Source organism: Eutrema salsugineum, unplaced genomic scaffold, assembly GCF_000478725.1.
Source record: "Eutrema salsugineum unplaced genomic scaffold, Eutsalg1_0 scaffold_6, whole genome shotgun sequence".
Lineage (NCBI taxonomy): Eukaryota > Viridiplantae > Streptophyta > Magnoliopsida > Brassicales > Brassicaceae > Eutrema > Eutrema salsugineum.
In genome coordinates this window covers 3,761,053-3,786,899 of record NW_006256547.1, presented here as the reverse complement: position 1 = coordinate 3,786,899, position 25,847 = coordinate 3,761,053, and the positions used below count along the sequence as shown (strand labels likewise).

The window sequence follows — 25,847 nt, the reverse complement described above, 5'->3', positions numbered from 1 at the left end:
TGGTCGATTGAAGAGCAAAGCCACTCTAAGAAGTGGAAACAAAACGACAAATAGAACCAATATCGGTGAACATTGAGCTAAAGTAAGTGAACACACGGGATTCATCTGGCCTAAACCTCTCCCGAAATAGAAAGACACTAGACTAAAATATCTAAACCTAACTCTTCCTAAAAAATGCTATATAAACCCTAGATTGGCACAAGGTTCCATACAACACAACACACATACATACATCTACAGTTTAACCATGAAGCTTCATAGGCTCGCCTTAGTTTTGCTAGTAGCTGTTGCGACTTGCAAAGCTGCAGATGAAAAAATTACTTGTGAAGAGAAGGAACCATTCACATGTAGCAACACTGAACGTTTAAACAGTACAAGTTTCGGAAAAGACTTCATCTTCGGTGTTGCATCTTCTGCTTACCAGGCATGTAACAAATCACACATTTTGTTGCCACTTTTGACGTATAAAAGAACCATTTAAAAACACTAAAATCTTACGTTTCATGGTTGTTTCTTTTCATTTCAGGTCGAAGGAGGCAGGGGTCGTGGTTTTAACGTTTGGGATGAATTCACTCACCGGTACCCAGGTATGTCGTTTGCATGGTTACATATATATGAGAGGAAAGTCGTTGATATGTCTCTATGTATACATACATATATAGTCAATGTATTTGTAATCTCTATCAGAGAAAGCCGGAAAAGATTTGGCGAATGGAGACACTACTTGTGAGTCATATACGAGATGGCAGGTTAGTTCCTCAGTATATATGCTCACTGGATTATCTATCAGCTACGCGTGGATTGACATGCGAAAATGCGATTGTATACGTAAACTGCAGAAAGATATAGACATTATGGACGAACTCAATGCTACGGGCTACAGATTCTCCTTTGCGTGGTCAAGGATCATTCCAAGTATGTACACATTATCAAACCATGTATATGTGTCTTTGTATTCAATTGTGATTGTTTGTAAGGGTAAATATACGAATATATACATGAATGAACAGAAGGAAAGGTGAGTAGGGGAGTGAACCAAGGAGGTCTTGATTACTACCACCAACTCATAGATGGCCTCCTTGCAAAGAAGATAACGCCTTTCGTTACCCTCTTTCACTGGGACCTTCCTCAAACATTGCAAGATGAGTATGAAGGTTTCTTGGACCGCACGATCATGTATGTTATGAAGAGAGATAAATAAAAAGAGAAACATATATACGGACATATAGATTTGATCTAGTTACGAACATTAATGAGATGATTCTATAAATATGCATGCACAGAGATGATTTTAGAGATTATGCGGATCTATGTTTCAAGGAATTTGGTGGAAAGGTAAAGCACTGGATCACAATCAACCAGTTGTACACAGTGCCTACGAGAGGCTATGCAATCGGAACAGATGCACCGGGTCGATGTTCTCCTGCGGTTGATGACAGATGTTACGGAGGAAATTCTTCGACCGAACCCTATATCGTTGCACATAACCAGCTTCTTGCTCATGCCGCAGTGGTTGATCTTTACAGGACGAAATATAAGGTGATTTCTCTCCGGTTGTGTAATATTCATCTCTAACATATCTGATTATACAATTTAATCATATCATTTGTGATCGTGACCACAGTTCCAAGGAGGGAAGATCGGTCCTGTGATGATAACTAGATGGTTTCTTCCATATAACGAGACTGATGAGGGATGCATTAATGCAACTAAGACGATGAAAGAATTCTTCTTTGGATGGTACGTCCAAAACAACAAAATGATTTTTTTTAAAAAACATTGCTAATATATATGCTGTTCTTTCACAAGGTATATATTAATGTACATGGATCAGGTTCATGGAGCCGCTAACAAAGGGTAAATACCCAGACATCATGAGGAAAAGTCTGGGTCGTAAGCTTCCCGACTTCACTGAAGCAGAAGCCAAACTCGTTGCTGGTTCATATGATTTTCTTGGTCTCAACTATTACGTCACTCAGTACGTCCAACCAAATAATACCATAGTCCCTCCCGAAAACCACACTGCCATGATGGACCCAAACACAACGCTCACATGTACGTACCACTCTATTTACTTCCACTCAATTAGTTACAACCTTTCAATATATACATATATCCTTATCAATTTTTTTTCATCCAATTGTGTTTTACAGATAACAATTCACGTGGTGAATTTATTGGTCCTGTGGTATATATGCATGATCCACCCTTATTCTATATAAGCAAATAATAACACCATCCGAATATATTCTTGTGATCATTTATATTATATTTCCTTTCTCAGTTCTCTCTAGAGGACGACCCAACAAAAAACGCCTATTACTACCCAAAAGGCATTTATTACGTTATGGACTACTTCAAAAACAAATATAGTGACCCTTTAATCTATATCACCGAGAACGGTGAGTTCATCTCTTTCCATCTATATATATATAGTACTCAGTTACATGTTAAGAAATTGATGACTCTCAAAATACACACGTATATTAATATTAATTGTGGAATGTTTGTTCATGTACTATGACGGTTTTAATTATTTAGGAATTAGTTCCTTCGGTAACGAAACCCGCGAGGTGGCTGTTAACGATACCAAGCGGATTGATTATCTCTGCAGTCATCTTTGCTTTCTCCGTAAGGTCATCAAGTAAGTGGATGCTACTATATATGATAATCTTTATATACATACATAAATGATCATCATCAATGCCTATATATATATATATATATATATATATAATGATGATTGTTTCTGTTTTTCAGGGAGAAGGGTGTCAACGTGAAAGGATACTTTGCATGGTCTCTTGGTGATAACTATGAATTCTGCAAAGGCTTTACTGTCAGATTTGGACTCAGTTACGTTAACTGGACAGACCTCAATGATAGAAACCTCAAGGCTTCTGGCCAATGGTTCCAGAAGTTCATTAACGTTACCACCATCAAACCTCCAGCTGCCAAACAAGACTTCCTCCGCTCAGGCCTCTCCTTCAAGAACAAGAAGCTCGCAGATGCATGAAACACTCTTTTTCCATGTCAACATGTCTCACTCTTTTTCTACTTTGCTCCATAAAATAAGGAGCTTCTTCCACCTATAACACTGTACTCTAAATAAAACAAAAAGATTCTCCATAGAGGAGGATCAATATCTATATCAATCATGAATACAATACTTTTGATTATTTACCACTGCATTATGTCAAGTCAAGGTCCCTGAGAAAAAGAACCTAATTTAAACAAAACGAGCCAAACGATCAGAAGGCTGAAATAACACAGACAAAAAAAAAGGAGATCTGATTAACTGACTTGACGTTTCACTTTTGTCGTATCACATGTTAAATACTAATTTTGAACATTTTGAGATTATAAAATTGTGACAACCGAAAAAAAAAAAAAAAAACAGAGCACCACTTGAGGAGGACATAGCCTATGCACAAGCTTATACACTTGAATTTATTAAACCTTAAAGAATAACACATGTACGACTAATCTGACGATTACTCATCTTCATTCACGAAAGATCATTTGGGCAATAACTCGTTAAGACATTCTTTTGGATGTGACAAAAAACTACTTATACATAGTTATGGATAAAGATCTTGTTAGCAGAGCGCAAAAGACAAACGAAAACCGAGTAAGCGAGATCTGAGAACCAACGATCATGGCCATATAGAAAGTGTATTGTTATTAATCTGCTGAAATACAAATGGAAATTAATTGTCAGCTTCGGTATAAAAAAAGTACATACATTTTCATTTAAAAAAAATAAAAAGACACTTTCAATCTCAGCTTAATATACCCAATTCCACATACATTTTCATGATATCTATGTAAATTTCATGACTTTTGTTAGTGTCATTACCAGCTCAAAAACTCAGAATCTTGGGAGCAATGTAAATCAAAGGCTCCAAAGCACTCGGAGAAAACTTCCTAGCAAAGAGATAACACATGGATGTGTTTCCTCCATTGTAAGTGCAGTTGTCACCATTCAAGATCCTTGCAAAGAACTCCTCACTGACATCTGACTGTCCAAATGTAGCCGGGTGTGGTCCACCTCTCGACCAGTCCACCCAAGTCAAGCTACGGTTAGCCAAGGCCGCTGGTTTCTCAATAGTCAACATTGTTGGGAAGTAATGCTCGTCCACGTAACAAGCGGGCGTACAAAACTCTTTGAATTTAGGGTAATACAATGTATCTTTGATAATGGAAACTGCAAGCTCCCGGTTAACCTCAAACCATTGAGACCCTTTTCTCCATTCGTTTATTGAAACTTCAGGGGACATGTTGCCATTGTAGCGGCCTCGGCCATAGGGACTGGGATCGTCAAATGAACCCATAAAGCTGTGCTTTGATTTGGTTATGTAACCGTGGATAGTTGTGAAGTTGAAGAGGGGAATGCATGACTCGGAGAGGAGAACAAACCATTCGTTTGAGATATCGAGCAGAGCATTTGCAAGAAGCCGCCTCTCTGCATCGCACATTGTCATTCTTCCCCATTCTGCAACCTGCCCAATGATGAAGACAATCCAATCACCATCAGATATGTATAAACCACCAATTTAAAAGTTGATCACAAACATACTCGTTAACATCTGCTCACACCTTACGCAATTAGCATCCCAACAAGTCATTCAAATGACAAGTTTTTCAACAAAACAAAAACTTGCAAAGTATGTACATAAAGAGCTATACCTGACTTGGAATCTGCCGACGGTAGAAAACAGAGGAAGGTGGAAACTCGGCTGAAGAAGAAACTTGTGAATGGATGTACACTGAATAATGCATTTCATGACCCTTGAGAAGCCTCTCCCAAAGCGGTGCAAGCGGCAAGGGACCCATTGTCAAGAACATAAACGCGATTTTGGGGACCCTGTTAAAGGGATAGTCTTTTCTCTGAGGCACGAAAGACGCCCGCCAAAGGAGCTCTTCATCGGTCATATTATGCATAAGAACTAGAGGGGGCTTAATCCATTTATTCAGAACATTTGGTTTCTCGCGGCAAGGCACAAAAGTAGAAGTAACTGAGGTCACTACAGTATTGATTCCATAATACTTGATTGTGGATACACTAATGATGATGAAAGCAACAGAGAAAGCTAGAAAAAACCCTAGCAGAAGAAGCAGCTTGAAAGGAAACGCCTTACTTAGCCCTGTCCTAGCGCCGCCTGTAACCAGAATGTCTTTACCTTCTTCCAGCTGAAGAGCCCTACTCAGCATCCCTACACTAGAAATTTAGTAAACAGGCGTCTGCGTTATATAGATTCTGTTTCTGCTTAAACTCCTAAACCAAGAACATCAAAGTAACATCACAAAAAATCAAAACTTTGATAATAGCAATGTACACACTCTGGATCACTAGATATATCCCGAAACGCCTTGATAGTTCTTGAAATCAAAAGTTATTAAAAAGATCTTAAAACTAAACCACAAGATAATCATTAACCATCCCAAAATCCAATTTTTTTTCCACCACTTAGTAATCTACGAATAAATTTAGGAGCAATCTCCGACAAAGCTTTGAAATTCCTAAATAAAATTAGAGCAAGAGCTACTTCAAGAAATTAATCCGTGAGAAAACCGCCGAGGTTTCTGGTGTTCCCAGAAAAAAGAAGAAGAAGACTTACAGAAAGTAAACAACTTTCAATCGTGGGAAGATGAGATCACAGTGGCCGTAAAGAACTTACGAATTCAGGGTGGAGAGAGTGAGAGAGGATGAATTCGAGTATAAATAAAGGTGAAGGCTTTTAAGAAGGTGAAGGCTTTTCGCGTATGCTTGGTGACCATTTTCAGTAAATTTCGAGTTTTGACATTTCGATAGCGAAGACTCCAGAGGTCAGAGAAGGTTAGGTTTCAAAGCCGTCCTAACTTTTTTTTTTTCTTTGGGGGTCATCCATATCACAAATCATCTATGTAGAGTCTTTCGTGTCAACGATGTTCGGACGAATCGGACCACTGCAATTAAAAAGGCCACCTTTTTGAGTGCACTAATCTTTTGACTCGTAACCTTAATTTAGAGCCTGTCTTATGAGGGTTGGGTTAGCCTACGAAATATTATCATCATACTTAAATATTAGTTTGTATTTCGAGTTTCATTTTCGTTGTACTACTTGCATTCGAATTTTTGCGCAATGAAAACGAAAAGGAGCGAGACATAAAAAATAGAAAAAAGAGTGATTAAGATAGATGTTGATCCATGATCCAATATGAATTTTAAGCCAATTTTTTTATAGCCAATTTTTAGCCAGCTTGGACAATTGATTTGTGATAGAGGAAGGAACGAGAACCTCAATAGCAATGGGGAAATTTAACTAACGGAAATTGGGAAAACCCGTGCTTTATATATCGAGAGCAAGATAAAACAAATCGCATTGAATGTGTTAGTTAAAATTTGTTTTGACTTGAGAAAGAGAGAATTAACCAAAACACAAACCGTTAACAAAAAAATAGTCAAAGGAGAATCCATATATGTTGATGACATGTTGCACCAACTCAAATAGATGAAATAATAATAATTGAACATTCATATATGGTAAGTTTTTCTGAATTCCAACATTCATATATTGAAGAATTGACCAAATGGTTGCCAAATGTGCTGACTGGTTTTTTAATTTGCACCTATCATATTAGTATATTACTATATATTTATAAACCATATGGTAATTATGTAAAACCTCGATTATAAGTAGGAATCAAGATTCAAAGCCTATATCATAATCCATTCTTTCAACATAAGAAAAATAAGAAAAAAAGACTGCGATGAGATTGCTCTTAATATTTGCAATTTTGAGTTGCCTTTACAATGAAGCCTATGGGAAAGTTTCTTTAGATATCGATATGAAATTGAAGACTCTTAATAAGCCAGCGTTGAAGACCATCAAGGTATGGTTGAGATCTAAAAGCAGAGATATTACTTCTTGTGTATATTTTTATTTGGTTTCAGAGTTCCAAAAATTGATCACCATTTATTTCATTTCTAGAGTGAAGATGGAGATATAATAGATTGCATAGATGTTTACAAACAACATGCTTTTGATCATCCCGCCTTAAGAGACCACAAGATTCAGGTAAACAAATTCTTCACATGCATGTCATTTAGTAATTTTCATGCTGAAATTATTTACAAGTTATTTTTACCCAAAAGGCGTGTCTATGTTTGTTGACAAAAATTGGGGGGAAAGAAACATGTCCATATCCCCAAATTTAGATGTAAATTTTGGATCCCAAAAATTATAAAAGTGCTCGTAGTGTAGTAGTTAAATGTCACTAATTGAATTAAACCCTTTTATTTTTGTTCATCTTCAAGTCAACTATTATTATTTTTTATTATATTTCACCATATAGACCCCGTGTGTCTTGACACGCTTTTAATTTATTTTTACCGATTCTAAATTTATGCATGAAGATGAAACCGAGTGTGGAGTTTGGTACAAAGAAGACCACAAATCCAAACAACGGTACTTCTGAACAAATCACGTCTCAGATTTGGTCCAAATCTGGAAACTGTCCCACAGGGACAATACCGGTTCGTAGAGTCAGTAGAGAAGACATAAGCAGAGCCTCTTCACCGTCTCATTTTGGAAGGAAAACTCCTCACGTGTACAGATTTCTCGACCAACACAAGGCCAATTTCAATTTAACGTCAGCTGAAAATAAACCCCGCCCAAAGGACCGATCGGTATGCAAATTTAAAAAAAAAAAAAACAAATCGTAGAATCTTACCTAACTAGAAAATTAAAACCTTAATTCATACATCTAACTAGAAACACTTCTTCTCTTGTTGATGAAATAGGAAGCGATCCTTCTCGCCCTAGGGTTCAACTATGTTGGCGCTCAATCTGACATAAATGTTTGGAACCCTCCGAGAGTTCAGCCTCACGACTACAGCTCTGCTCAGATCTGGCTGCTTAGTGGTCTCTCAGACAAACTCGAGAGCATAGAAGCTGGCTGGGTGGTACGTTTTTCTCTCCCTACAAGTGCTATACCTTGCGTTAAAAGTAAACGGTAAACCGTTCGCCCTAAAACTATTTTCAGGTGAATCCAGGCGTTTTCGGAGACTCTCGCACACGGCTCTTTACCTACTGGACTGTAAGTCACATTACTATACCGAGTTTTGGAACATCTCAATTGATCACTTCGACGAATGATGAATCTAAAAACTACTATTATTTCTAACTGGGTTGCAGAAAGATTCATACGCTACCACAGGCTGCATCAACCTCTTATGCTCAGGTTTTGTGCAAACAAGTACTAAATACGCCCTGGGTGCAGCCATAGAACCTGTTTCGAGTACATCTCATAAACAATATTACATCACCATTAGCATGTTCCTGGTAACATTTTCTAGTTTTTCTATGATCATTATCCTTCACATTCTTCAAATTCATCTCAGCCAAAAATAAAACAAAATAATAAGTGTGCCTTTTTCATATGTAGTTTAAAAATGTCAATTAATCTTTATCTAACTTTCATGTTTCATCCTCGACCGAGTTTGCAGGATCCAAACAGCGGGAACTGGTGGCTGCATTGTGGAAACAACGTGATTGGTTACTGGCCCGGGAAACTCTTCAGCTACCTCCAACACAGTGCCACCGCAGTGCAGTGGGGTGGAGAAGTGTATAGCGTTAACGTGAGGAAGAAGCCACACACAAGAACTTCAATGGGAAGTGGAGCATTTGCATCTAACCGCTATGCCGAGGCTTGTTTCCACACCAACATTAGGATCAAAGACTATTCCTTGCAGATCAAGTATCCCCAGTATCTGTCCCAGTACGCTGATGAGTATAACTGCTATTCTACAAGGCTTAGCCGGAGAACGTATAAGTCAGAGCCGTTTTTCTTCTTCGGAGGACCTGGCCAGAATCTTCGCTGTCCTTGATTCCAACCTTTAATAGAGAACAAATCATATATTTGAATACTTCAACCTCTTTAATCCAATTGATAAGACTTTTCAATCTATATAAACTGAATTTGAACTTCAATGAATTTGTTCAAAAAAGAAAAAAAAAACTTCAATGAATAAAACTGTGGTTTCATAAACTGAGATGGAACCAACTTCTATTCTTTTCCTCCTTCTTGCTCTTAATTAATCAAATACCAACTGCTCTGGTCTTACTATTGTCTCTCTTTTCCTCCTTTTTGTACCCAAACTCTAGAAATTGTCTCTGATTTTTATTTTTGAAGATACATTATATTTAACCCTTAAAACTAAAAATAAGATAAGACGAGAACTGATTTTGACAGTGTTGACATATTACTATTAAGAATTCATATTAAAAACTCAAGTAATTTTCCTTTATATGTTAAAAAGTAATACTGCGGAATAACGAATTTTAATTTCTATATATATATATAAATTCAGCCGACCTGTAATTTTTTTTTTTTTTGGTTAACCGGAAGAGCATAGAAATAGAATTATGAATTTTTAGTCAACGTGGGCAGTTCTTTTGCGATGAAGGAAGGCATCCGAGTAGACATAAAAAACAAAAATTGAATTGGGAGAGTCCATATGATATATATCGCATTTAATGTGTTAGTTAAATTTTGTTTTGACTGAGAAGGATAAAAAACAAGCAAGAGGATTAAATATTAACCGTTAACAGAGTTAGTCAAAGGAGAATCCATATACGGTAAGCTAACTTGTGACGTTTTGCACCGACTTAAAAGCAACAAAGAAAATGAAGTTTAGAAAATATTGTAATTACTGGGATCATATTTAGTAAGGTAATCTTTCTTTCATCGCATAAAGAATTGGCCCAATGTGAGCCAAATCTGCAGATAGTTTTTTAATTTTTATCTATCAGAATTCTGTTTTTTTTTTTTTTTGCAATTATTGTTTTTAAACTCTATAAGTAGAAAGGTTCAAGATTCTAAGCCTATATCCAGACCGGATCTGGGGACAGCCTGATGAAACATCTGTCTACAGTCCCAAAAATTTTTCTTTGGTTATTTACGAATTTTTCAGCTCAAAATCACAAAAAAAAAATATTTGTTTTTAAATTGTTTCTAGTCCTCAAATTCTCAGATCTGGTCCTGCCTATATCCTAAATTTATTCTTTGTAACATAGGCAAAACAAAGACAAAAAGTGGCAATGAGATTGTACTTAACCTTTGCGATTTTGTGTTGCTTTTACAATGAAGCCTATGGGAAAGTTTCTTTAGATATAGATATGAAATTGAAAACTCTTAATAAGCCAGCGTTGAAGACCATCAAGGTATGTATGGAATCTGAAGGCAAAATATAATATTTCATGTGTATATATTTTTTTTGGTTTATGAGTTCCCAAATCAATTGAATTTTTTTGTAGAGTGAAGATGGAGATATAATAGATTGTGTAAATATCCACAAACAACATGCTTTTGATCATCCCGCCTTAAGGAACCACAAAATTCAGGTAAAAAGATTCTACACAGCCACTTTTAAACAAATTGTAGAGTGAACACTACAGTTATCTGGATGTTTTGAGTCGGATCAAAACGGATAAATGGATAAAAGCGGATTTTTACGATTTATTTTTATAAACCTTACAAATTATCTCTTCACCAACCCTACATTGATGCATGCAGATGAAACCTAGTGTGGAGTTCGATACAAAAAAGACCAATATTCCAAACAACGGTTCTGCTAAACCAATCACGTCCCAGATTTGGTCCAAATCTGGAAACTGTCCCATAGGGACAATACCGGTTCGTAGAGTCAGTAGAGAAGACATAAGCAGAGCCTCTTCACCGTCTCATTTTGGAAGAAAAACTCCTCGTAGATACAACTTTCTCGACAACGCACTTCAGCACAAGGCCAATTTCAATTTAACAGCTGAAAAACTAACCGAGCCCCGCCCAAATAACCGATCGGTATGTACAGTATTTAACATTAAATAGAAATCAGACACATCAAAACTAAAATGGTTTAGTTAACCGGAAAAAAATATAGGAAGCGATCATTGTCGCTCTAGGTTTCAATTATGTTGGCGCTCAATCCGATATAAATGTCTGGAACCCTCCGAGAGTTCAAGCTGGCGACTACAGCTCTGCTCAGATCTGGCTGCTTGGTGGCTTGTCAGATACATTTGAGAGCATAGAAGCTGGTTGGATGGTACGTTTTTTTCACTCTAGCTAGAAGTATTATACCTTGCGTTAGAAGTAAACTACTAAACCGTTAAACCGTTCTCTATAAAACTATTTCAGGTGAATCCAAACGTTTTCGGAGACTCTCGCACACGTCTCTTTGCCTACTGGACTGTAAGTAACATCATTACATGACTACCTGACTTTGGAATATCTCAAACACCTCCATCAGTTCATAACTAGTCTTTCTATATTTGAATTTTCAGAGAGACGCATACACTAAAACAGGGTGCATTAACCTCTTATGCTCCGGATTTGTGCAAACAACTACTAAGTTCGCATTGGGTGCAGCCATAGATCCCGTTTCGAGTTTTCATGAACAATATTACATCAGCATTAGCATGTTCCTGGTAACAATTTCTGGTTTATATATGATCATCATCCCTCACATTCTGTAAAAATCAATTACAATAATATATATCTTGTCCCGCGAAAGATTTTAAAAATATTGTTTTTCCTTATGTTTTTTTCTCTCTTTTGGTTAATGTAGAAAACATATCCGCCCAAAAATTGGCTTTAAAAATCTGAAACCTAAAGCTATGTGGTAAAATGTCCCACATTGAAAGTAAAGTTGTATCTAACATTAATATAGTATATAATGGGCACAAACCTTTACATTACCAATTGTTTTGGGTTGTAAAATGCACTGTGGCATGTATACTCTCTGGCACTGGCAGGATCCAAACAGCGGGAACTGGTGGCTAACTTGCGGAGACAACGTGATGGGTTACTGGCCGGGTACACTCTTCAGCTCCCTCAAACACAGCGCAACCGCAGTGCAGTGGGGTGGAGAAGTTTATAGCCCTAACGTGATGAAGAAGCCACACACCAAAACGCCAATGGGTAGTGGAGCTTGGGCATATGACCTCTTGGGCTATGCTTGTTTCCACACCAACATTAGGATCAAAGACTTTTCCTTGCAGATCAAGTATCCTCAGCATCTGTCCGAGTACGTTGATGAGTATAACTGTTATTCTACAAAGCTCTACCGGGAAACGTACATGTCAGAGCCGCAATTTTTCTTTGGAGGACCTGGCCAGAATCGTTTCTGTCCTTGATCTCATGTTGATGTTTCTCAATGTTAATTCTCCTCTTTCTTTTGTCAGTCACAATCTATATGTTGTAATAGCAAATGTCTAACTTATATATAGGACATATAAGACAACCTAAATGCAAAATAAAAAATAAAAATTTATGAATTTGCATGCTCAACAAAGAATTAGAAATATAATTTTCCTAGAAATATTAAATCGTGAAGAAGAAAATAACTAATAATGAATTTTCTTTAGATATTATCGAAGACGAAAGCGACACAGCTGAAGATTTTCATATTTACTCAGATGACATTTGCAACCGTATAAAAAGAAGAAAAATAATCACTATAAAGATATAGACAAGCAAGCATGTTTAAGGTTTTTGCACACAGTTTAAGGATTCATTTAATTTTTATTTTTCTTATACTAAAAATATTATTTATAATTCATTTAAATATCATTCAACCAATAAGAAGATTATCTGCAGAATATAAAAAGTCAAAAATTATAAAAATTCATTAAATTTTGCATTGAAAAGTGAGAATATCAAATAATTCTGAACAGAAAAAACCTTCTAAAACATCAAATAATTCTGAACAGAGGGAGTACTAGATTGTTCTTCATAATGCATAATCACTGTATATAGTAATAAATCTACAAAATTTAAATTTTATTCTTTTTCGTAAGTCCATCTTTCACGAACTAAAATTTGGAAAATTTAACCAACATTATATGGTAGTTAATGCAGAATCCATCGTAGGTAAGTTGACCTGACAGTTATGATCTGCAGATTCTTAGTATTAATTTGAATATATAACTTTTTTCGATTTTTTTGTGTGTGTTCCTTATAAAATTAATAACCGAAGAATGAAAAAGTAAAGACAATGAACAAATTGGTTTTTTTTTTTTTTTGTCACCAGAACAAATTGGTTTTTAAGCATTATAAGTAGTAGGAACCATTCAATTTATAATTTATTATACTTCTTGTTAATTAAAAAGGGACAGAGAAAAATCTAAAATGTTGTTGAGAAATAAAAAGTAAAATAGCTTTGTAAGCTCTTTAAGTACTAGGAAGCATTTAAAGATCTGAAATAAGAGAACCTATATTGTAAATCCCTTTTTTGAACCGAGAAAAAGAAATGGAAAGACAAGCTGCATTGACAATGTTCTTAACCTTTGCAATTGCAAGTGTCTTTTACAATGGAGTCTACGGAACAGCTTCCCAAGAGATCGATATGATGTTAAACACTCTTAATAAACCTGCATTAAAGACGATCAAAGTATGGATGGAGTCTGAGAATTCAGAAATGTTACTGTAGCGTATATTTATTTGTTTTTGATATCTCAAATCGATTGTTCATTTACTTTGTAGAGCGAAGATGGAGATATAATAGATTGTGTGGATATCTATAAACAACCTGCTTTTGATCATCCCGCCTTAGCAAATCACAAGATTCAGGTAAACAAATCACATACTACAACAACTCTACAAGTTGTTTCTTTACTCGTTCTACATTTATATATGCATGCAGATGAAACCGAGTGTGGAGTTTGGGTCAAAGAAGAGTAATATTCCAAAGAGCGGTTCTTCTAAACCCGTTACATACCAGATTTGGTCAAAATCTGGTAGATGCCCGGTAGGGACAATACCGATTCGTAGAGTCAGTAGAGAAGACATAAGCAGAGCCTCTTCACCGTCTCGGTTTGGAAGAAAAACTCCTCACATATACAAATTTCTCGACCAAGCACACCAACACGAGGCTAATATCAATTTAACCGCTGAAAAACCACACAATCCCCGTCCACAAGACCGGTCGGTATGTAAAACTATATGATGTCAAAAATGGATTGAACATTTTCTAGTCTTTTTTTTTTAGTTTTGGAATTTATGATTTATGAAATATTTTATATAACTTATGGTCTTGTTATGATTTGATTCACATCATTTGAAAAGCTAGTTTTCCATGTTTAAGGAAATCAATTTTTTTTAAAAAAATAAGTCGAATAGATGACTGAATAAGGTTTTAGCTTTCATATACCAAACTACACATCTACATTTATAGGCCTAAATCTTGGACTATATATTAGCCAACCGAGAAATTCTTTGATGATGACAATGCAGGAGGCGTTTCTTCTTGCGGTAGGGTCCAATTTTCTCGGTGCTCAATCCAAGATAAATGTTTGGAATCCCCAAGGAGTTCAAAAAAACGACTACAGCTCCGCGCAAATTTGGCTGCTTGCTGGTCTCCCGGAAATATCTGAGACCATAGAAGCTGGTTGGGTGGTAAGAAAAAATTCATATACCTTGCTTCAGAAGTAAACCGTTAACTAGTCTCCCTAAAAAGGTTTCCATGCACCATTTCAGGTGAATCCAGGCGTTTTCGGAGACAACCGCACACGACTCTTCACCTATTGGACTGTAAGTAACATCATGATGACATGACTTATCTAAACATCGAATTCACTTTCATGAACTAACAACTACTCTTTGGAATTGGGTTTGCAAGACGGATGCATACCATAAAACAGGTTGCATGAACCTCTTATGCTCAGGCTTCGTGCAAACAAGTACTCAGATAGCCCTAGGTGCAACCTTAAAACATATTTCGAGTAGATTGTTTAAGCAATATCACATAACCCTTAGCATCTTTCTGGTAATGTTTTCTGATTCATTATATCATCACCCTTCGAAATATTCTACTAACTTATGTATTGTTTTAGATTTAGCATATCGGATATTAAAGTTTGGTCCAAGTGTCCGATTAATTTCATCTTATGTTATATCTTTGACCTTGTTTCCTCAAGGATCCGAAAGGGAATTGGTGGCTATCAACCCCACACTTCGTTTTGGGATACTGGCCAGGGACACTCTTCAAACACCTAAGACAAAACGCGACCGCAGTGCAGTGGGGTGGAGAAGTGTATAGCCCTAACGTGAGGAAAAAGCCACACACCAAAACTCCAATGGGAAGTGGAGAGTGGCCATATAACCTCTATACCCGCGCTTGTTACCACACCAACATTAGGATCAAGGACTCTTCCTTGCAGCTCAAGTATCCTGAGCGTCCCATCGAGTTCTCGGATGAGTACGACTGTTATTCTACAGTTCTCCACAAGAGAACAGAAGAGTCGGAGCCGCATTTTTTCTTCGGAGGGCCTGGCCAGAGTCTTCGCTGCCCTTGACCTCATCGTTTTATAAAGCTTCGTTTCTTCTCATAGTTTTTGCTCATAGAGAGAGAATAAAAAGGATTGTTAAGTTATAAGCTTATATATTAATTAAATCTAAAAATCCTACTAAGAAATTTATCAAACACCAAGGACGAGTTCAATTTTACTGACCAAATCCACACAAGTAGTACAATACTAATCGTTGACGATGAATTAATGTAGAAAGACTAATGACGAATTTAAAAGTCGGATTTTATAGAGAAAAAAAAGCAGAAAATGGAATAAATCAACTTTTTTTTTTGTTGTCGTCAAATGAATAAATAAATTAACTTAATTTTGAAAATTGATATTTTTTTAATTTAAAGAACAACAATATTCCTATTCAGAAATAAGAAATTGGGTTTATTAAGATTAAATTAAGAAATTCGATAGAGATTTTGATTTTTAAATATCAAAATTATAAAAACTGTGGGCGTTTCAATACATTGGGCCATTGGGGGAAAGATCACAACTTTATAAAAAACAAGGGAAAGTCATTGAAGCCCAAAGATTGATCTGTTTCCATTTCACCGTGTAAATTTAACGACCAATCGCGACCCGTCTCTCTCTCTCTCTCTCTCTCTCTCTCTCTCTCCCCTGAAAATTGAAAGATCAAACGCAAAATCCGATGGAAAACCGGTCGGGAATGGGTAACCGGAGGCAGCAGAATCTCTTCGTCGTCGCATCTCCGGACGAGATTGATAAGATCAGGCGAGCTGAAACTTCCAGTCAAGGTGTCTTTTTTTTTATTATTCTTTCTCTATCTCTCTTTTTTCCCTGAAAATTCGTATCACCAAATTAATTTTGGATGTTTTTGGTGCAGCCGGAGCTATTGCCGGAGCTAAAGCAGCCGCCGTCGCCGCCGTGGCTAGTGCTATCCCCACGGTAATCTTTTTCATCTCACTCGTCATACCGCTATATCAAGGAATTAGAGGTTCACTGAATCAGCTCTTATCTAATTGTTTTCCTTCTAGTGACCTAATTAGTTTAGTTTTTTGTTCACTGTCACATGATCTCTTAAAAGCAGAGGCTTTTTCTCCTCATTCATCTCCCACATTTTGTTATCACTTTCCCAAATTTTACTTGATCATTGAAGTGTTACCTTCTGGCTATACATTGTTCGAAGTTGAGATCTTTAAATGATTTCTGATCTGGTTGCTCTGTTTCTTTGTTGCTGATTTTATGACATCGGGACTCGATAATTTTTATAAGTCTTGTTCTTCTCTTTATAATGTATTTTGTGATTAGTGGAATCTGTTTTTATAAGTAGAGTCACATTGTCTTAGATGTGTGTATAATATAAAAACTGAGCTCGGCTCGCTTTCCTAACAGATAGCTGCGGTTCGTGTGTTCCCATGGGCCAAGGCAAACCTAAACTATACTGCTCAGGCACTCATTGTATCTGCAGGTTAGCTCTTTTAACTCTATGATCTTCCAGGAACTAAGTAGAAAATAATACAAGCTTTGAACCTGAATGAACATTGTTGAAGAAGCCTCGGTATTCCCGATTAAACTTGGAACTTTTGAAAAATGGCACCAAATCTATCTGAGTTTAGGGAGCATTGATGAGTAAATGGTTTCTGTCAGCTTTCTTTTCGATAGATTTGTGTTACTTTCTTCTGATTGCTGACCCACGAAAGTTTCAATCTTGTGAAATGGTGATCATCGGAACAGCATCCATCGCTGCATTCTTCATAACTGCGGACAAAACCATTCTACAAGGCGCAAGGAGAAACACCGAGGCTCAGTTAAAGAAAGCTCAGCAAGACTCTAAATAAATTCCTCTTGTGTAGCTCAATTAATCACACATCTTTCTCTGTCTCTCTATGCATTTTGTCTTTCTTTCAAAATAAGATCAATTACAAGGAATAGTAGATTTATAAAGACCATTCTCATTCAGTTATTTTCAACGACTTATCTCAAATATGTTACAGGAAGGCAGTTATATACTCTTGACAAAAGCTAAGATATTTTTAGTTAATAAGCCTAAAGTTTTGTGCTAAAACTTTGCTTTGCTTACTAAACACATCTGAGTAAAAATAAACCTAAAAGGTTTCTAAATACATTTGTACATTCTGCATCTCCTAAAAAAAGGAAAAAAAAAACACATACACACACTCAAAGCTGTGTGATTATTGATTATACAAAACCTAAATCTTCATCTTCTACCCTTTTACTTGTCCTCCGACCTGATAAACTAACGAGTAGAGGTGCCTCATGTGCCTCTGTTGCAGTCTTTTTTGTCGCCTCAAGTCCTTGTTGGCGAAGAACATACAAAACCTCCTTCATGGAAGGTCTGTGACTAGGCAATGTGTTAGTACACATGAGACCTAGCTTGAACACTGTTGTCATCTCCTCTGTCTTGGAAGCTTCTTTGATATCCTCATCAAACGCCTCCGCTGTCGGTTTCCCAGATTGGTAATGTCCCCATGACCAATCTGCTAAGTTTGTGTGTTCATCTCCGTTGTTTCCTTCTCTTCCAGTCACCAGCTCTAGCAAAACTACCCCGAAACTGTACACATCAATCTTCTCATCCACCTTTGATGTATATGCGTATTCTGCAACATAAAAACGTTAGAGACCACACAATGTTATACGCGTATACATATGAGACATGATCTATATATATCAGGACATGAACCACTCCAATCAATTGGTTTTGAGATCTATCTGAAGAATGTTTTTTACCTGGAGCAATGTAACCGAAGGATCCAGCAACAGCTGACATTGTATGAGGTTGTTGGTTTTGCTTAATCAACAGTTTTGCCAACCCGAAATCTGCAATCTTGGGGTTGAATTCATAATCAAGCAAGATGTTGCTTGACTTGACATCTCTGTGTATGATCGCGGGAGTGCAATCATGATGCATATAACAAAGTCCTTGAGCTGCACCGACCGCGATATTCAACCTCTGTTGCCAGTTCAGGTTATTAGCCTCTACAGAACCTTTCTTCTTGCCATGTAGCCATTGATTCAGGCTGCGTTTCTCCATATACTCATACACCAAAAGCCTTGAGTCCTCCCTCGAGATACAACACAGTAGTTTCACTATATTCGCGTGCCTGATCGTTCCTAGAATCTCAACTTCTGCAATGAACTCCTTTTCAAGGTTCTTGTCAACTTTCTTGTTGTCCCATATCCTCTTCACTGCTACATATTGTCCTGAGGATTCGATGAATATCTTGTAAACTTTTCCCGATCCGCCACTTCCGATCACATTGTGCTCCGTCAGATTTGACACGATGTCGAATTCCGCAAAATCTACTCTGTGAAACGAAGTTAGTTTCCACGTCTCTAAGCCTCTCATTCTTCTTCGTTTCATAGTGTAACCACGAATCACAAAGAATGTGACAAGCAGAGTGATGGCGAGGAGAAGAATGGCGATGACTAGAATCATGGCGAGGATTTTTCCCGGCAACCCTTTTGAGCTCGGAAGAGTTTTCCGACAATCCGGTAAACTAAGAACCGGCTTGTCTGCACAGAGATTAGAGTTGTTCAAGAAACTTCTCTCGTATGCAAGATTATCAAGTTGGTCTGGGATCTCCCCGGTGAGCCTGTTTGATGACAGATCAAGTGTTGTGAGCTTCAGATTCCCGATCTCCGGAGGGATTATACCGGAGAATTGGTTCTCCGATAAGTCAAGATTGAGCAAGTGTGGCAACGATCCTAGAGCTCTCGGAATTTTCCCGGAAAGTTTGTTCTTTGATAGATTTATCGTTGTCAACGACTTCCATGAGATGATTTCATCTGGTAATTCGCCGGAGAGATTGTTCGCATCGAGAAAGATTGATATGAGATTTGAAAGAGACGTCAATTCCTTCGGGATCTCACCGGAGAATCGATTGTTTCCGGCTTTGAACTCAGCTAGAGAAGACCAAGTACCGATGCTCTGAGGAATCTCACCGGAAAATCCGTTGTTATCTATCTCGATCCTCGAAAGGTTCCAAGCAACTTTCTCCGGTAATTTCCCGGTGAAGAAGTTGTTACTTACCTGTAAACTATATAAACCTGAAGCAGTCCAGATCCGGGAAGAAAATTCACCGGAGAAGCCATTGTTTTGTAGCTGAACAGTGAGGAGGGTCCCACAATTCCCGAGCGACTCCGGGATTTCTCCGGTGAGATTGTTCGAGTATACAACCACGCCTTGAAGATTCCCTCCCTTGCACAAATTTCCCGGCAATTTTCCGGTTAGCTGATTCTCTGACACTTCGAACCGCTCTAGCTTTGAATTAAACCCAATCTCCGCCGGTATTACTCCGGTTAACTTATTGGTGAAGAGTTTCAGCTCCTTCAATCCCGGTAATTTCCCGATAGCCGCCGGGATTTCACCGGTTAACTGGTTGTTGAACAGGTTCAAATACTCTAATTTCGTCAGATTACCGATTGCTTCCGGAATCGAACCGGTCAAATTGTTCGCGGAGAGATCAAGCTCCACCAAGTTTGTCGCCGAAATAGATTTGGGGATCTCTCCGACTAGGTCATTTGCGAAGAGATAGAGAGCGGTGAGATTCTTCAACCCGAATAAGACGTCTGGGATCCGACCCGATAATTTGTTAGCCGCCAAGTCAACGTGCTCGAGATCCGTCATGTTCTCGAAAACAACGGCTGGGATTTCTCCGATCAAATTAATCTCCGTCAACCACAAATACTTCAGTTTCTTCAATTTCCCAAACTCCGTCGGAATCTCCGCCGGCAAAAACTTATCGTTGTACGCCAAACGAAGTTCTTCGAGCTCTGACAAGTCCCCGATCTCCGACGGAAACGCACCGTCGTACTCGCTCATGTAGAGATTCAAAACCTTGAGCTTCGAAAGCAAACCGATCTTTTTAGGGATATCGCCGGAGAAGCCGTTAGCTGCGAGGTCGAGATGCTCGAGCTCTCGTGAGAGACGGTCGATGTCGGCGGGAAGTGTGCCGTTGAAGTAGTTCTGGGAGAGATCGAGATACTGAAGCTTTGTGCAGTTGTAAAGAACGGTCGGAAACTCGCCGGAGAAAAGATTATACGACAAATCGAGGGAACTGAGATTTGGGAAATCGCAAATCGTCGTCGGAACCGTCACGGTGAAGTTCTGGTTGTAGAAATTGATCTTGGTGACGTTTCCGGCGACGCAGGTTATCTCCGACCAATCGCAGGGAGAAGATCTGTCGTTCCATCGCCGGAGAGACGGTGGGTCTCCGAGTTCGCGTTTCAGTTTGAGAAGCGTTGACCGTTCGTCGAGCTGCGAAATTACAGCAAAGGGCATTGATGTGAGAAAGAAGAAGATAAAGGGTAAGGGTAAAATCGTCATCTAATTTTTGGTTGTTGAGGTTTTTGCCGGGAAATTCGGCAAACAGAGTTTGACTGTGAATTGATACACGTTCGAGGAAATTGTAGTTTTTTTTTTTCATCTTTATATAGAGGTGAAGATCGATGAGATGTTTTAATCCAAAAAGTTGTTTGAATTTTGGGTACTCGTTACGTCATTAAGTCCTTTTTTTTATCACTATCAGGCGTCTAACCGGGTTAATTTTGTATCTAGACGTTTGACAAAATGAATTATGGTGTTTTTATTTTTGTACCTGATTTCTTTAACAAAGATTTTTTTTCCCGATGAGATTAAATTGTTTACGTTATCAAATATTATCACAAAATGCCTCAAGGCAGTCAACTATCTTTATGAGTGTATATTAATACTTGAAGGTTTCTCAAAAGGTTCTCATTTGTGCTGAAACCAGTGCCGTGCGAAGACTTCCGGAGGCTTGAGAGGAATTTAAAAAAATCGACATAATTTTAAAAAACTAATAAATGATAGATAAAACTTAAACTGTTATAAAAAAATATATATTACATTTTCTCTATAATGTATTTTTTAAAATTATTACTATCTATAAAAACGTCTCCGGATTATTACAAAATAGAATTGAAATTATGACATAAAAGGAAAGGTCAAAATTATGGATCGAGATGTTAGTGGCTCTTAAAAAAGAATAATTAGAAAGTTGGAACTTTTGTTAGAAACTAATCAAACTAATTGGAGGGAAAAAAACCATTTTTTAACAATAGGAAGAACCAAACTCAGGTAAAGACTCAACAAAAAATGTGCATGAATCATTACACTAAAATTAATTTTTGGAAATTATGGACTCCAAAATATTTATAATTTAAGGGGTCTGGGGCAAATGCCTTTTTTATATAGTCATATGCACGGCACTGGCTGAAATATCTATTTTTTTTGTTTATTTCCTTTAGTTGAAACTCATTCGAGAACTTATAATAGTAGTGCTTTTAAAATCTGATTAAGTTATATAATAAGTCGATCAATTATTTTTTATGAGTGTTCAGTTAGATTAAAGCGAATACATTCAAATTGGCAAAAGCAGAGAGTCTATTTTAAGCACCAGTTAGTCTTCATATAATATTCAGTGCTTCTAGAACTGGAAAGTTGAAGTGCGCTTAAAGTGCTAATATACTGATAATCTAGGGGCGTTCAATTCAAACACGCGAGCATTTTAAATATTCAAGAGTAATTTAATATTTGGCCACCCATTTCTCTGAACAATATTGCCAAGAAACTTGTGCCATTTGAAAAGTCAGGAAGTAAAGTCAAAGTCATCTATAATTATACTCACCAAATCACTCTTGGGTTACCATTTTCAATATCTTTTATTTTCATGTGAGAAATTTTGTACTTCCTCTCATTTTGTTGGCTTATACTCTTTTAACAAAAAATAGATTCACTCTTCCCGTATATTATTGAAAAGTTAATAGTTTTTCACTATCTAATTTTATTCACGTAGTACTAATTTTCTGTTCCTTTTTAAATTAAACAAAATTATATTGGAACGTGCGTATGTTTCTTAAAGTCTGTGCGTGATACCTTAATTATATAGTTTGAATATTTACACAAGTTGTCTGATTTTTTTTTTTTCACGTTGTCTGATTTTGAACGTTGACTCTTCAATTCTACGGTCTGAAATTCGAGAAGAGATAATATAGATTCGGGGAGCCCTTGTGTTCTTGATATTAGTCTGTCCACAACGTGTCAATGTCACACTTCGAATCAAATATGGTTGTATTCTTGTGAAATTCTGTTTTTATTCTTTTAAGAGTAATTGGAGAAAATGACACCACCATTAGCCTCTAGGTGTTTGTACTTTGTAGTGTGTTATACAATAAAAATAAATAAAAATTAACAAACTTTGAGATTTCGGTTTAGCTTCGTATAATTTTTCTTTCTTCTAGGTGGTAATTGGTAAATTGGTAATGCGGCAACGTCACCAGCGCTGTGCCTACGATAACGCAGCCCGGGGGCGATTTTTTAAATAATACCCTCTACTAGAACAAATTATACTATAATCTAGATGCCCAAATAAAACTTCTCTAATGTTTTCTCTTTAACAAAAAAAAATAAAACTTCTTTAAAGTCGATAATTAGTCAATTTTCAACAAAAAAATAAATTTGTTTGAAATTGGTAGAAAACCAAATATTTCTTTATATTGGCCCATAGATATTATATTTACAGGCCAAGATCTTAACATCACTAGTAGAAACCACAAGAGTACATGTCCATATGACCCAAATAACGTTTGAAGTATGACAAAACATTCAAGCATAATAATATTTGGACTGTTCTGTTCATAAAACAGACAAAAGTAAAACTTAACATAAGGAAAGATCTCTTAAGAACGCCTTGGATTGATAATAGCCATGAGAGGATAGAGCTTCTGAGAGGTCAACCCATATGTATCCACATTCTCTTCTTCGCCGTCTCTAAGCTTCCATTCAAATTCTTGTACTAATCTCCCAATGGCGATGCCTGCCATTAGAGATGCTTGAAGTGCACCAGCACAAACCCTCTTTCCCGCTCCAAACGCCATTGTCTTGTGAAGATCCGACGATTCGTATCTGTCCTCCAGGAAACGCTCCGGCCACCACTCCTCTGGCCTCTCCCAACGCTTCTTATCCATGTTGCATCCATAGATGTTTATCGCTATCTACACATTGAGATTTCAAAATAGACTCTATAAATTCAACTTCATATGTGAAAATGACTCTGTTTTGGTTATGATAAAGAACGAGACTTTACCTCGCTTCCTGCAGGGATATGATAGCCTCCGATTTGAGTATCTTCGTGAGCATAGCGAATGGGAACAAGAGGAGCCGGACTGTATTTCCTAAGCGTTTCATGAAAGACTCCATTGACATAAGGAAGCCGAGGCAACTGTTCTTCTTTGATCTTTTCTCCTCCGCAGACGCTTTGGATTTCTTTAAACAGACGATCTTGGACACTTTGATGCTTTGCGAGTTCATACATCGCCCATTCGGTTGTGACCAGAGTAGTGTCAGCTGTCTCGATAATCGTCTCCCAAACCAAGATTGCGATTTGCTCCATGGTTAGTGTTTTTGCTTCCGACATCAAGAAGTTGAGATAGCAATCATCGTCCTGTTTATATTAGTAGAGATCAGATGAGAAGAGTAAGGCAATAAATGAAGACAATAGAACAAATACAATATACCGATTCTGAATCATTCTGATTCAGTCGATCTTGAATCAGAGCATTCATCACCGCGAGTCTACGTTTATGCTTTTGCTGGATTCTTGCTTCAAAACTGTTGTTCGGAATCCATTTCAAGTAAGGGAAGAAGTCTCTCCAATCAACATCTATTGCACCCTCCATCATGTCATGTACTAAAACCTTGAAGATCTCGTCTCTTGACAAAGTCACACCGAGTTCCTTGACGTAAATGGATTCTACATCTTTCCCAAAGGCCTATTTAAGAAAAAAACCATTTTCATATTTTCACTTGACGAACAAATAATAGAAAAGTGTGTTTCCTAAAGTATAAGGGTAAACGAAACACTCACTTGCTTCAAGGCTACTCCGAAAAGCTCATGCTCGAATATAGCCCTGAAGTTTACAGGTTCTTGCGGATGGTTCCTCGTGTGGGCATGCAACTTGGAAGTCACATTCTCAATGAGGGCATCTCTGTAGTGTCTTTTTCGTTTCTGAAAGAAAAAGAAGAAACCACACAACACGTAAAACTTGATTCAGTTTGCCACAAAGAATATCGAGAAGAAGCTGCAGGGTAAATAAACTGTGAACTCACCTGTGCATTTGCACCTAAAAGGCCATTCAAGAGACACCGTTTCACGAATTTGTGGAAATCATCATAATCACTTGTAGCAACCATAGATTTGTTGCAAGTGAGGACTGTCAACGCATTCGATAGCTTTCTTGTTGAGATGGATGAAAACCGACTTACCATGGCCTGAAAACAAACACATGAAGAGAGAATACTATCAGAGAGTGCATCAACTCCGCTTTCCAAAAGTTCAGATTAGCATCAAATAAAGAAGAGACAGATAATCTTCTCTTCAACACATCTCCGAGATACATTGAGCTACTTCTTGAGACAATTCAAGATCGATAAAGGATGGATTTTTATTACATTTCATCAGGAATCAGCTTACAGACCTATCAGGCAACCATTGAATAATGTCTTAGGAGTTGTTTGTACATTCCTTACATTTTACAGAAACAACATCAGATAGCGAAAGCTAACCTCTTTGGCGGTTTCGATTGAATTGAGGACAATAAGGGAGGAAGAACCCATCTTAATAGAGTAGATTGGACCATAAAGCTCTGACCATTTAGTGAACGTCTTGTGTGGTTTCTTCTCTTTTAGTTGCAGCAAGTTCCCAATTAACGGAAATCCTGGCACTACTGCATCAAACACACATCAACCAACTTTCAGAGTTTGCAAACAAAACAAAAAAAAAAAACATTTTTAAAAATCAGAGCTCATGATTGATGATTGATGATTGATGACAATCCAGCTAACTAGACTAGTTCCCTAAATCACGAAACCACCAAATGAAACCCAGATTCTAAAATCAGAGACCAAACAAGTGATTAGTATATAAACCCAGAAAGCTGAGAAAAAAAATGGACAAGAAAAAGATACTACCTGGGACAGAGGGGAGCCTAGAAACTTCCGACATCTTGTGTCTGGAGAAGAAGAAGAGCAGTTTCTTCAAGAAGAAGATGAAGAGGAAGGAGGAGACAACAAAGCCAAGGAGAAGCGAAATCATGGATGCCATGGAAGGAGTGTGATTGGTGTGTTTATGTGAAAGAGAAGAAAATGATGAAGTGGTGAATTCATTTTGAAGTCAAGAGAATGGAAAGTTTGGAGTTTTGTCTCTGATTGGCGTTTTTGGTTTGGAAGTTTATATTTGGTGTTTTTGGATTTTGCCAATTTCCGATTTCAATGAGACATGTATCTGTTCTATGATCCTCCTCCTGCTGTTCCATTTTCCTATCTCATCTTGTGACACGACACGTTTGTTTTCTACTTTTTACGCTAAAAACTCACCGTTTCATCTTTCAATGGAATTTATGAATTTTGGGCCGGATATAACCCTAGACGTACTGAACCAAACCAGAATTGGTTTTGGTTTTTTAGTCGGAAAAATAAAAACCAAAAACTCACCGTTTCATGAAAGTAAAGAG

General features: G+C 37.4%; 8 protein-coding genes across 16 annotated transcripts; 5 read left to right on the top strand and 3 right to left on the bottom strand.

The window, feature by feature from the left end:
- The first annotated feature begins 214 nt into the window (after positions 1 to 214).
- Positions 215 to 3,013, top strand: LOC18012055 (myrosinase). 3 transcript variants are annotated; one of them, XM_024151736.1, is made up of 12 exons: positions 215 to 424; positions 527 to 587; positions 688 to 749; positions 840 to 915; positions 1,011 to 1,176; positions 1,284 to 1,539; positions 1,625 to 1,740; positions 1,835 to 2,055; positions 2,154 to 2,185; positions 2,285 to 2,402; positions 2,542 to 2,644; positions 2,761 to 3,013. In XM_024151736.1, the coding sequence occupies exons 1-12, from the start codon at positions 248 to 250 to the stop codon at positions 3,011 to 3,013; spliced, it is 1,641 nt and encodes a 546-aa protein (XP_024007504.1). In that variant the 5' UTR covers positions 215 to 247. The 3 variants fall into 3 exon arrangements, with proteins under 3 accessions (XP_024007504.1, XP_024007503.1, XP_024007502.1); XM_024151735.1 differs by having other exon boundaries at positions 2,154 to 2,188; XM_024151734.1 differs by lacking the exon at positions 2,154 to 2,185 and having other exon boundaries at positions 248 to 424; positions 1,835 to 2,102; positions 2,315 to 2,402.
- A 653-nt stretch (positions 3,014 to 3,666) lies between these two features.
- On the bottom strand, positions 3,667 to 5,859 carry LOC18012054. Of its 3 annotated transcripts, none has more exons than XM_006394783.2 (3): positions 5,619 to 5,859; positions 4,687 to 5,218; positions 3,861 to 4,499 (listed from the first exon to the last, which is right to left on the bottom strand). In XM_006394783.2, the coding sequence occupies exons 2-3, from the start codon at positions 5,209 to 5,211 to the stop codon at positions 3,861 to 3,863; spliced, it is 1,164 nt and encodes a 387-aa protein (XP_006394845.1). In that variant the 5' UTR covers positions 5,212 to 5,218; positions 5,619 to 5,859. The 3 variants fall into 3 exon arrangements, with proteins under 3 accessions (XP_024006677.1, XP_006394845.1, XP_024006676.1); XM_024150908.1 differs by having other exon boundaries at positions 4,687 to 5,241; positions 5,619 to 5,821; XM_024150909.1 differs by lacking the exon at positions 5,619 to 5,859 and having other exon boundaries at positions 3,667 to 4,499; positions 4,687 to 5,211.
- Positions 5,860 to 6,732: 873 nt separating this feature from the next.
- LOC18012282 lies at positions 6,733 to 8,951 on the top strand. Its single transcript, XM_006394782.2, has 7 exons — positions 6,733 to 6,873; positions 6,972 to 7,058; positions 7,397 to 7,669; positions 7,784 to 7,945; positions 8,026 to 8,079; positions 8,178 to 8,324; positions 8,489 to 8,951. The coding sequence occupies exons 1-7, from the start codon at positions 6,751 to 6,753 to the stop codon at positions 8,867 to 8,869; spliced, it is 1,227 nt and encodes a 408-aa protein (XP_006394844.1). The 5' UTR covers positions 6,733 to 6,750; the 3' UTR covers positions 8,870 to 8,951.
- A 1,131-nt stretch (positions 8,952 to 10,082) lies between these two features.
- LOC18012160 lies at positions 10,083 to 12,173 on the top strand. 2 transcript variants are annotated; one of them, XM_024151768.1, is made up of 7 exons: positions 10,083 to 10,205; positions 10,299 to 10,385; positions 10,558 to 10,677; positions 10,922 to 11,083; positions 11,176 to 11,229; positions 11,322 to 11,465; positions 11,793 to 12,173. In XM_024151768.1, exons 1-7 carry the CDS (start codon positions 10,083 to 10,085, stop codon positions 12,171 to 12,173), a joined length of 1,071 nt encoding a protein of 356 aa, XP_024007536.1. The 2 variants fall into 2 exon arrangements, with proteins under 2 accessions (XP_024007536.1, XP_006394843.1); XM_006394781.2 differs by having other exon boundaries at positions 10,558 to 10,842.
- Positions 12,174 to 13,281: 1,108 nt separating this feature from the next.
- LOC18012355 lies at positions 13,282 to 15,435 on the top strand. The gene is made up of 7 exons (XM_006394780.2): positions 13,282 to 13,429; positions 13,522 to 13,608; positions 13,682 to 13,966; positions 14,272 to 14,433; positions 14,515 to 14,568; positions 14,657 to 14,803; positions 14,955 to 15,435. Exons 1-7 carry the CDS (start codon positions 13,289 to 13,291, stop codon positions 15,330 to 15,332), a joined length of 1,254 nt encoding a protein of 417 aa, XP_006394842.2. The 5' UTR covers positions 13,282 to 13,288; the 3' UTR covers positions 15,333 to 15,435.
- Positions 15,436 to 15,897: 462 nt separating this feature from the next.
- LOC18012159 (early nodulin-93) lies at positions 15,898 to 17,269 on the top strand. The gene is made up of 4 exons (XM_006394778.2): positions 15,898 to 16,090; positions 16,180 to 16,241; positions 16,689 to 16,764; positions 17,031 to 17,269. Exons 1-4 carry the CDS (start codon positions 15,985 to 15,987, stop codon positions 17,132 to 17,134), a joined length of 348 nt encoding a protein of 115 aa, XP_006394840.1. The 5' UTR covers positions 15,898 to 15,984; the 3' UTR covers positions 17,135 to 17,269.
- LOC18012354 (receptor-like protein kinase 5) lies at positions 17,233 to 20,732 on the bottom strand. Its single transcript, XM_006394779.2, has 2 exons — positions 18,045 to 20,732; positions 17,233 to 17,914 (listed from the first exon to the last, which is right to left on the bottom strand). The coding sequence occupies exons 1-2, from the start codon at positions 20,641 to 20,643 to the stop codon at positions 17,496 to 17,498; spliced, it is 3,018 nt and encodes a 1,005-aa protein (XP_006394841.1). The 5' UTR covers positions 20,644 to 20,732; the 3' UTR covers positions 17,233 to 17,495.
- Positions 20,733 to 22,803: 2,071 nt separating this feature from the next.
- Positions 22,804 to 25,605, bottom strand: LOC18012342 (ent-kaurene oxidase, chloroplastic). Of its 4 annotated transcripts, none has more exons than XM_006394777.2 (7): positions 25,306 to 25,605; positions 24,901 to 25,061; positions 24,445 to 24,606; positions 24,203 to 24,343; positions 23,853 to 24,107; positions 23,423 to 23,779; positions 22,804 to 23,330 (listed from the first exon to the last, which is right to left on the bottom strand). In XM_006394777.2, exons 1-7 carry the CDS (start codon positions 25,436 to 25,438, stop codon positions 23,016 to 23,018), a joined length of 1,524 nt encoding a protein of 507 aa, XP_006394839.1. In that variant the 5' UTR covers positions 25,439 to 25,605; the 3' UTR covers positions 22,804 to 23,015. The 4 variants fall into 4 exon arrangements, with proteins under 4 accessions (XP_006394839.1, XP_024007490.1, XP_024007491.1 ...); XM_024151722.1 differs by having other exon boundaries at positions 24,901 to 25,058; positions 25,306 to 25,438; XM_024151723.1 differs by lacking the exon at positions 25,306 to 25,605 and adding an exon at positions 24,699 to 24,812 and having other exon boundaries at positions 24,901 to 25,030.
- Positions 25,606 to 25,847: the final 242 nt, after the last annotated feature.

Coding starts and splice junctions, on each gene's coding strand:
- LOC18012055 (XM_024151735.1), top strand. CDS start 248: ATGAAGCTTCATAGGCTCGCCTTAGTTTTGCTAGTAGCTGTTGCGACT. Junction 1,177..1,283: donor TTCTTGGACCGCACGATCAT/GTATGTTATGAA, acceptor ATGCATGCACAG/AGATGATTTTAGAGATTATG. Junction 2,645..2,760: donor TTTCTCCGTAAGGTCATCAA/GTAAGTGGATGC, acceptor TCTGTTTTTCAG/GGAGAAGGGTGTCAACGTGA.
- LOC18012054 (XM_006394783.2), bottom strand. CDS start 5,211: ATGCTGAGTAGGGCTCTTCAGCTGGAAGAAGGTAAAGACATTCTGGTT. Junction 4,500..4,686: donor GTCGGCAGATTCCAAGTCAG/GTATAGCTCTTT, acceptor ATCATTGGGCAG/GTTGCAGAATGGGGAAGAAT.
- LOC18012282 (XM_006394782.2), top strand. CDS start 6,751: ATGAGATTGCTCTTAATATTTGCAATTTTGAGTTGCCTTTACAATGAA. Junction 6,874..6,971: donor CAGCGTTGAAGACCATCAAG/GTATGGTTGAGA, acceptor TTTCATTTCTAG/AGTGAAGATGGAGATATAAT. Junction 8,325..8,488: donor TCACCATTAGCATGTTCCTG/GTAACATTTTCT, acceptor CCGAGTTTGCAG/GATCCAAACAGCGGGAACTG.
- LOC18012160 (XM_006394781.2), top strand. CDS start 10,083: ATGAGATTGTACTTAACCTTTGCGATTTTGTGTTGCTTTTACAATGAA. Junction 10,386..10,557: donor TAAGGAACCACAAAATTCAG/GTAAAAAGATTC, acceptor TGATGCATGCAG/ATGAAACCTAGTGTGGAGTT. Junction 11,230..11,321: donor GTCTCTTTGCCTACTGGACT/GTAAGTAACATC, acceptor TTGAATTTTCAG/AGAGACGCATACACTAAAAC.
- LOC18012355 (XM_006394780.2), top strand. CDS start 13,289: ATGGAAAGACAAGCTGCATTGACAATGTTCTTAACCTTTGCAATTGCA. Junction 13,967..14,271: donor CCCGTCCACAAGACCGGTCG/GTATGTAAAACT, acceptor ATGACAATGCAG/GAGGCGTTTCTTCTTGCGGT. Junction 14,434..14,514: donor CCATAGAAGCTGGTTGGGTG/GTAAGAAAAAAT, acceptor GCACCATTTCAG/GTGAATCCAGGCGTTTTCGG.
- LOC18012159 (XM_006394778.2), top strand. CDS start 15,985: ATGGAAAACCGGTCGGGAATGGGTAACCGGAGGCAGCAGAATCTCTTC. Junction 16,091..16,179: donor AGCTGAAACTTCCAGTCAAG/GTGTCTTTTTTT, acceptor TTTTTGGTGCAG/CCGGAGCTATTGCCGGAGCT. Junction 16,242..16,688: donor TGGCTAGTGCTATCCCCACG/GTAATCTTTTTC, acceptor CTTTCCTAACAG/ATAGCTGCGGTTCGTGTGTT.
- LOC18012354 (XM_006394779.2), bottom strand. CDS start 20,643: ATGACGATTTTACCCTTACCCTTTATCTTCTTCTTTCTCACATCAATG. Junction 17,915..18,044: donor CTTCGGTTACATTGCTCCAG/GTAAAAAACATT, acceptor TTTATGTTGCAG/AATACGCATATACATCAAAG.
- LOC18012342 (XM_006394777.2), bottom strand. CDS start 25,438: ATGGCATCCATGATTTCGCTTCTCCTTGGCTTTGTTGTCTCCTCCTTC. Junction 24,344..24,444: donor TTTTAGGTGCAAATGCACAG/GTGAGTTCACAG, acceptor TTTTTCTTTCAG/AAACGAAAAAGACACTACAG. Junction 24,108..24,202: donor TCGGAGTAGCCTTGAAGCAA/GTGAGTGTTTCG, acceptor TTTCTTAAATAG/GCCTTTGGGAAAGATGTAGA.